General features: G+C 35.9%; 1 protein-coding gene across 2 annotated transcripts in view; it reads left to right on the top strand.

Moving 5' to 3' along the window:
• LOC112155273 (ephrin type-A receptor 6) overlaps positions 1 to 9,494 on the top strand; it is a 166,630-nt gene that overhangs the window by 40,506 nt on the left and 116,630 nt on the right. The window contains exon 3 of one of the 2 annotated variants that reach the window (XM_024286797.2): positions 6,609 to 7,272. In XM_024286797.2, the coding sequence (XP_024142565.1) occupies positions 6,609 to 7,272 (664 nt within the window). Of the gene's footprint in view, positions 1 to 6,223; positions 7,273 to 9,494 lie in introns of those variants that run through there. The other variant, XM_036209540.1, reaches the window with a different exon arrangement.

Below are 9,494 nucleotides of genomic sequence, written 5' to 3'. Positions count from 1 at the left end.
CCTTAATTGTTGTTACTTTAACTAATGTTCCAATATGACTATTTTAATATGCTGTGAACTAATAATCCACCATAAAAGTTTCCTTCTTCACACCTGAAAAACTAAAATAAAATTTAGCTCCCTTTTGATTTTGAATAGGTACAAAAGATATGGATAGATATTATAATTTGTTAGTTTTTGTAAATAATCTCTCTTTTGAGGTACTCATATTCTGAGCTAATCTGATAAATGAAAACATCATCTTCCTTTTGAGTTTGATCCATTGGTTTTATGAACAACCTCTGTTGACTTCTTTAGCAAAACTCTTTAATTTTAGTATGACCTTTCATCAAATCACTACTTATGTAATTTATTAGTCTTTAATGTCAAAATAGTATCTTTATAAGTTAAGGAACAATAGTCATACGTGTAATAACTTACCTTTTTTCTGTGATGCTTTAGCTATATTTTTTAAATTTGCTATAATTTTATTTATTAATTTCTGCTCCATAATCACTTTTCTAAAGGTTGGCACGTCTGTAAATTAAAACGGATGCTATCCCTACATCACTTCTCAATCCGAGTCCCTGTTGGTCAAAGTTCACCCTAGTTCATCTTACATCACACTAGGGCTGCCACAATCAGTCTACTAATTGAAAATTAATCGGCTATTAAAATAGTCGAAGACTAATTTAATAGTTCGGATATTTTGGAGTTTAGCTAATATTTCAACTGCATGCTAGCTACTTTGGCTAGTTTAGGATTTTTTGGTGATTAGGTTATTTTGGAGTTAGGGTAATATTTACATGCTAGCTGTTTTGGCTAATTTAGTCTTTTTTCAGTTTTTTTTCACGGTCAATATCGCCGATATCGATACCAATATCGATATTTTTCGTAAATGTGGCAGATGTATCACGAACCTCAAAATCTCAATAGTTTTAATTACCAGGAATGGTTTTTGTAAGTTTCGTTTTTTTTTTTTTTTTTTTTTTTTTTAAATTACTTGATAAACATAAAAACAGAATTAGGACAATATTTTCAATGGAAAACAGTTTATTAAAGTAAAAACTTCTTGAAATAAAAAAAATTGAAGAACTGAATGCAAAACAGTCTAAAAAGCAAAAGAAATAAGCAACTATGATACAAAAACAAACCAAAATGCTAAACAATGAAAAGAAAAACTGGTAGAAATGTAAATAATTTGTAGCTTCTTAGCCTTTAAATAGGACAATAAAAACAGGTGAAAAGTAACTTGTCAAAAACAACTCAGCATTTAAATAGAGTGGGTGAACAATGCATGCCGCATGCATGCATGCATGCACTGTGAGCTTTCAAAGGAATGGTGAAAGTGGTGAGGAAGTGACTAAGCTGGGTCCTTTTTGCAGAAAAAGAAAAGTTTCAAACAAGTGTGGAAATATCAATATCTCAGATCCAATACCGATACCAACTTGAGATCGATAATATCAATATTTTGGATTGATCCGCCCAGTACTAACATACACTTTTTAGTGGACGTGATCGCCAAGAGTAGGGCTGCCACGATTAGTCGACTAATCGACGACTAATCGACTATTAAAATAGTCGACGACTAATTTAATAGTCGATTAGTCGTTACTTTATATTAAATGGAGTCAGTGTAGTAAAGTTGAAAGTTATAATGGTGTTATGCTAGCTTATTGGACTATTTTGGCATTTATTAAGGTTTTTTTAGGCTATTTTGGAGTTTTTATTTCACCTACATGCTAGCTGTCTTTGCTAACTTATGCTTTTTTAGGCTAATTTGGCCTTTAACTCACATTTTAGTTGGCTATCAGCATCTTCAGCCATCGTCACTAGCATCTTTTGCAGCCAAATTCAGCTTACATTTCATCTATAATGATGCTAGTGTGAATATATATAGTTTTTAGTTAGTTTAAAGTGAATGATGGTTAAGATTTGTGTTTTACATCAACTTTGTGCATGACCTGATTAGTCGACTAATCGGAAAAAATAATCGGTGATTAGTCGACTATTAAAATAATCGTTTGTGGCAGCCCTAGCCAAGAGTGATGTGATTGTAGCTTGATAGAACCTAAAAATGTCCTTGTGTCCTCCACAGTAAGGCCATTCTAAAGTGGTAAAAGCTTTGAAGAAATTAGGGGTGGGCGTATTGATGCGAGTATCGACAGAATAAATCCCAAGAAGAAGTATTAATACTAGTGTGATGAGATTGATACTTTTGTCGCAGTTTTTTTTCTTCAATACGTACAGTAAAGAGCTTGAATTTACTTATGGAGATTACAAGTGTGTCAGATTAAGCAAAAAAACGACCCAATTTAATTAAATGCCCGCCTAATTTGTGTGGTAAACTGCCCAATCAGGCAATATTCTGTTTGAGTAAACAGCGCCGCTCACACCTTGCTCCTCCCCTTCCTGCTAGTCCTGTAATTACTTGTTATTGGATCAATACCCAAATTCCTACCCCTAGTACAAAGAAGGTCCAGTTCAATAGTGTAAAATACGCTGAAACATTTTTTGTGTAAGGCAAGCATAGATTTTATTTTTAAAATTTAAGGCCATAAAATTTAAAGCAATAATGTTAAGTTATAGTTGCAGAAATTCAATACAACATTGTTTAGCTATTTGAAACTCAAGCTGCAATGTGACTTTTGAAACACTCTGGACAAATGTTGTTGCTTTCAAAATAAGAAAGATTTATCTAGTAACAGAAAGATTTTTGCTTGACTCTGGATAAATGCTTTATGCGTACCTATATTGAAATTATACATGAATACTCTTGCCCTTAAATAACACCACTGTTTGCAAAATGTAAAACTCTTTAACATTCCTGCTCATAAATCTTTTCACTGTTGGGTGGAGAAAAGTGTGTGCATGAGAAACTTCTCTAAAATGTGACAACCGTTTTCCCACAGATTTATGACTGGCATGCTTTTTACTTGTTTTTTTCACTTTTAGTCTGAAAAATGAAGCATCTGTTTAAAACCCTTAAAGGCCCTTTACCATGCAATGCTTTTAAAAGTCTTTTAAAGTAAAGTATATCTATATGTATGATCATATATTACCTTTGACACATTTAAGAACACATTATTAATGAAATATGAGTTATTTTTGTGAACTCTGACTATCCAAACCTCTGAGGCTCCACCTTCTGCTCCTTGTGGTGACGCCCATTTCATGACATCATCCTAGAGCCGGCCTTAGCAGGTTGTTGAAAATTTTGCAAAGGTTGACGTGCATACCGTATGGAAACCCCTGTGTTTTTTCCCAAAATTTGGCAGCCAGAGACCAGTGTTTCTTCCATCACAGACAGAATGGTGATGGCTAATGTGTTCATTTTGTAGTGAAATTTGGTCACAAAATGCAGACAACAATAGACGAACATTTCAGGATTTATTGAAATGATTAGATTGTTCTACATTCTGATTAGCGCTGACTGCGAACGCTTCTTTTCTCTTTGAAGCATCATTATTCTCTGTTTCAAAAATCCCTTCCACTATCATGCAAATAATTTTCCTAGAGACATGCGCTCCAAAATGTCGTGCAGATTCCCCACCCGAATGTTCTTTGGCGTATGCCACCGCATGAAATTTAAATGCAAGATCGAATGAGTGTTCCTTGGCCATCACCTCACTCTACAAATATCACATGACAGCACGACTGCGCTCGACCCAGGGAGGGTGGCGGTGGTGGGTGGGGTCTTGAAGGAGCCTGGCCTCTAACAGTTAAGAACACAGTTAAATCCAGCGACAATTGAAGATCTCGTCAATAAGAGACAGGACATAAACGGAAATGTAAAGTATTGTGTATAAAAAAAAAATAGCATATTTAGCATGGATGTACCTTAGGATACCCTCTTTTAGAAAAGCACACAAGAAAATCCAATATTTATATATATTCTATAGGTACCACTCAAGTCAAAAAAATGCATTTTGTGTGTGAACATCCCATTTTGTTGAAACTGGGCTAATAATCAGTGATTTTTTTTATTTTTAATTGAGTGTATGTTCTGCTATTTTGGCTTTCTTCCAGGCTAACTTGATTTTCTGAAAGAGGGAATGCACATCCTCATCAAATTTGGTGCAAGTACAACAAAATTCCCAATTTTTCTACCCCAGAGGTTTCAAACTCTAAGCGTCGAGGGCCGTCCTCCTGCTAGTTTTCCAGATATCCTGTCTCATTAGCTGCTGATTATTTGGATCAGGTGTGTGACATCCCTGGTCTAAACGATCAACTTCACCAGCTCTGCTACAAAGTTTTGTGAAGATAAAATATACAATCTGCAGTTTATATTTTCAATCTCCATTGTCTACTCTTTTTTGTCTTCATTTAAATGGTTTAAATGAGCAAGTCACAGAGCAAAAATCGGTAGAGAGATATGTCCTTGAGAAACTGAGCGGCGCGGAACTGCTATAAGCTAAGCTAACCGGCAGTAGCATGATTTACATAACAAAAATGGTATAAAATTTCACATTTTTTTCATTTAGATAAAGTAAATTTTGGAGACATTCGGCAAAAATAATCAACACTTGTTTAAATTTCTATTTTGGGGGAGGGCAGTGTTAAATTGTTGTCCTAAATTGACTCTCAACGGTAGGCTACTTTCCTTTTTCAATAAATCCAAACAAAAATAGCCACAGGAGCTTTTTTTTAATTTATATTTGTTAGTATTTGCTAGTTTAAACCTTGAAATGTTTTCGCCATAATTTATTCTTTGTCTGTGATAGACAACATGACATCTAATGAAAATCAAACTGGCAATAATTCTATAATTACACCTCGAGGGAAGAGCATATTCCAGCCTCCAGACTGTGGTTGATTGAATTAGAACATGTTATTAAAAAGGATAATGAGCAGGTGAAAGCAAACATTAGGCTTCAATTCCCGCTCTCATCAAGAGGTAATATTTAGCCAAGTGAAAAACAGTCTATTAAATATGCGAGCTTATCAGGCAAGTAGAGTTAGAAAATAAGCTTTCAGGTACACCACAACTGTCATGAAGGACCTTTTTTTTACCCTGCCATTAATTAGCTAAAGGGATCTCTTCTGCACATCATTATCATTGAAACTGAGAATGTTTGTATGTGTGATACAGTCAGTTTATATTTAATTATAGAATGACACTGACACGAATGCTTCGGTTGGTAATTAATAGCTTGACACTTCTTACTTGGCTCCAAACGTTCCAGCTCTCATCTCCAGCCGCGAGAGAAAAGAGGGTTGGTTTCATCTTCTGCCTCGCAGTCGCTGACTTGTGGGTTTCATGTCTGAAAGCTATGTATTTTTAATTATGTTCTGTTTATTGTTTTTCCTCACTTTGAACATACTAAAGTTAAATAACCCGCTCCACCGCTTGGTGTTTTGTGGTTTCTGGATTAAACAACTGCACATAAACGACAGGTTATCATTTGTGGCTATTGTAATTGTAGCCCAGCCACACATAATATATTCCTGAAGCATACACGTGTTAGCATCTGGTCAAATAAAATGCATTATCACATTAAAGCAAACCCTGCTGCTTGTGGCAGATCCAATGGCACTCTGCTACCAATGTGATTTGAGAGCTCCTTTTCCCTGGCAGGCAATTTAACTGCTAGAGGTCAATGTTTGGTGGTTTTGGGGTCGTTGCTGTAGCCAGTTCCCACTCTAATAAAACAAAAGAGCAATCCAGGTCCTGGGGGGTGAAAAACCCCTATTAACTTCATTCACATCAACTCCCTGGTTACATGTTTCCTGATCGCATCAGCAGAGAATTGTAGAGCTGATTGTAAAACTGACCAAACGGCTGAAGGAAGTCATCCTTCTATAAAAACACCGCAACATTAGAATGAATAAAAACAGCTTTGCAGAGACATTAATAAATATAATTTTGTACAACTTTATGACTCTATTTCAAACCCTTTCCATTAGGGGCGTAACAAATAATTAACTTAATTGACAAATCAATTTATTTCCATATGATTCAACTAGATTGATCTGTTCGTATCGAATCAGACTATACCAGGGGTGTCAAACTCATTTTGGTTCAACCCGTCTGATCTTAAGAAGGCCGGACCACTAACATAATAGAAAAATAACCTATGGTCAACTTGTTATCTGTAAATTTGCTTTTCTAGAGTTTTTTTCTCAGTTAGAAAGAAATGGCTTAAAAAACCCAATAGTCTAATCACATATTATTAATATTATTAGAGCTATTACTATTATTATATTTTGGCAACAACATTTTAACAATTGTAGTAATAATTTTTGTAAGCAACTTAACAGCGGTGAGGCTGGAAGGGAACCTAACAGCATCTTACCCAGACATGCTTGCCAAGAAATGCCATTTATTTCTTGATTTCTTGTTATGTCGGTATTCTTTTTTGCTTTGCTACCTCTAGTGGTGGAATTGTGCACTGCAGCCATTTCTGTAAATAGCCATAACTCACCAAAGGAATGGGCTAGAAACTTACTTTTGTTTCCCAACAATTCTTTTTTTTTCTCTTCATGACTGAGCTGGGTGAAAACATCTGGCGGGCCGTGAATCACTACACTCCGTCCATACATAGATGTTTAAGAGTCTTATAAGTCAGGAATTTAAGATTTAACTCATGTAATTTTTTTTCTATTTTCTTGAAATTCCTCTCCTGCAGTGGGATGCCATCACAGAGATGGACGAGCACAACAGACCCATCCATACTTTTCAGGTGTGCAACGTGATGGAACCTCTTCAGAACAACTGGCTTCGGTCCAACTGGATCTCCCGACAAGCAGCCCAAAAGGTCTACGTGGAACTTCGCTTCACCTTGCGAGACTGCAACTCCATTCCGTGGGTGTCGGGCACCTGCAAGGAGACCTTCAACCTCTTGTACCATGAAACAGACGAGGCCCACAGTGTCAAGTTTAAGGCAGCGCAGTACACCAAGATCGACACCATTGCTGCTGACGAGAGCTTCACTCAGATGGATCTGGGAGATCGCATTCTCAAGCTCAACACTGAAGTGCGGGAAGTGGGACCCATCAGCAAGAAGGGCTTTTATCTGGCATTCCAGGACATCGGTGCCTGCATTGCATTGGTTTCGGTCAGGGTTTACTATAAAAAATGTCCATTCACTCTGAGGAACCTGGCATCGTTTCCAGACACAGTGCCTCGCATGGATTCTTCCTCGTTGGTGGAGGTGAGAGGCGCATGTATTGACCACGCCGAGGAGAGAGATACACCCAAACTGTTTTGTGGAGCTGATGGAGACTGGTTGGTCCCCTTGGGAAGATGCGTTTGCAGCGTGGGATATGAGGAAATCGATGGCTCATGTGTTGGTGAGTCTTCCAATTTTATTTTCTTTCAATTTCATCAACTGTGGATCCGTCAATGTCAATATGATTTCCACCTTTGAACCATTCATTTCAGTGTGTTCATCAAATCCCTTCTGCACAAAATAGAAACAGACCTTACAACAAAAAGTGAATGAGGGAACACGAAAGTTAACAAGAATTCGTTCATTAATTTTTCTGAATTGGTATTGTTTAAAGGTGAAATGAGGAAACAAACTTCCTCCATGTTCATATAGATATTGTTTGAGATCAATTTAGTTTATGCATAAATTAAAATTTACTACCAAAATTGTCTTAAAGTGCAATGCAGAATGCAAAAAGAACTTCAGACAGAAGTTTAGTAACTATAGTTGCAAGAATTAAATTAAATCCATATTATTTTAATAAAACCAGATTATGTTTATATTGTGCTAATGGCCAATTCAGATTACTAACAGATTATATCAAATGATTCTAAAACCAAGAAACCATCAAAGAAAATTAGGAGGAAACTTTGGCATTGCCAGAGTCAGTAAGGGCGACCTTCTGTGGTGAGGGTTGGATCTGAGGAAAGAACAGAAACAGAAACTTTTAGCTATACAAATATGCAGAAGAAATGGTTGACCACCTTAGGAAAATTACTAATCTCAGCTAATTCTGAAGACTTTTGAAAATTTAACATTTTGTGAATTTAAAGCCCAAAGGTTTTTTTCATAACTTCCTATAATCATTTTTAGACTACCAACCTTATCTTGAATCTAATGACATTTTCTTCACATTGACTACTTAATGGTGAGTATTTGAAGTGAAACTGTAAGAACATATAGCTCTTAAGAAAGTCTTAGTCATAACTACTTCTTTCACAGGTGGATAGAGAATGTCTGTAGACGAAGCATAGGCAAACCTGCATGTATGTGACCCACAGGAAATGTCAAGGCTGTAGAACACTCGGTGGACTTGTAGAGCAAAAACGTTCTTGCACGTCAACCCAAATGTTGGGTGTTCATTAATCGCTAAAGTGCGACAACGTCAAACTGTGACCAATCAGGTACCAGGATTTGTGACGATTCATAACATGGAAGTGCCAACTATTTAAATGTCGATCATGGAGGAGAAATTAATATCGGCTGTTTGTGCCTGGCTGGATTAATGTCCCACCAAAATATACATTTATAGGAACAGAGCTGTGAAATAAAAAACCTGGAGCAAGATTAGTTCTGCACTGACTTTTTACACCAAGCCTTTTCCAACTGTAGGTAGCCGACAAGCATTAGTAGACAGTAGAAAAACAAAAGAAGAAGAATTCCCTCAATGCTGCTTCCTGCTTGTCCGGTGTGAAAACCACCAGCTGGATGTTTGTTCATAAAACCAAGTATAGCTCATTCTTGAACCGGTGTGAACGTTGCATTACACCTACACCATGCACAATGTTCCATTTTAATGATGGACCGACCCCCGTACGTGTGCATGTGACTGAAATGGCAAAAAAAAAAAAAGCTTTTCAGACTTTTGTGCAATACTTGTATAACTCTGATCCAAAAGAGTGACATATATTGGGCGGTAAACATAAATTATGATGCAGAAATGTCTCTTTATTAAGTAGATGAAGACTCGGGACCTCAGTTTCCATATTTCCAAACACATTGGTTCTCTGAATGCACAGAAGTTTTAATAATTGTTTTACACATTTTTTCTCTTGCATTTTTTACTCCCACTCATAATTTATTTGATAACATTGATATTTTCTGCGGGTTCTCTGGAGTTTAAGAGGAGACAATGTGGGAGATTTTCCTGTTAACGAACTAACAAAGAGTTTTTCCTTTAATCTCAAAGGCTTGTTGTGATATACATGTATGCACATAAATGTATGCATTTACTACATTCTACATACAGAACGACATCAATATTTTTCACTAAAAGTGTTGTAGGAGTTTAACCTTGTCCGTGGTTATAGTTTTCAAATTTCTATTTTAAACCTTTTGTATTTTAGCTATGAAAAACACTTGTCACTTTAGTTTCTGATATAGACTGTACACAAGACTTCTTTATAAAATGATGAATCTAAAAGCATAAAATACCTTAAAGAAAACTTTTTAAATTATTAATTAACTGATTTTTTTTTAATTTTCTAAACCCATTTCTAGACAAACATTTTTAAACTATCATTCCAGCTTTTTAGAAATGATTTCATATATATATATATATTTTTTTTTTTTTTTTTTTTTTTT

The sequence above is a fragment of the Oryzias melastigma genome, linkage group LG21, assembly GCF_002922805.2.
Source record: "Oryzias melastigma strain HK-1 linkage group LG21, ASM292280v2, whole genome shotgun sequence".
NCBI lineage: Eukaryota > Metazoa > Chordata > Actinopteri > Beloniformes > Adrianichthyidae > Oryzias > Oryzias melastigma.
This window is presented reverse-complemented; position numbering and strand designations above follow the sequence as displayed.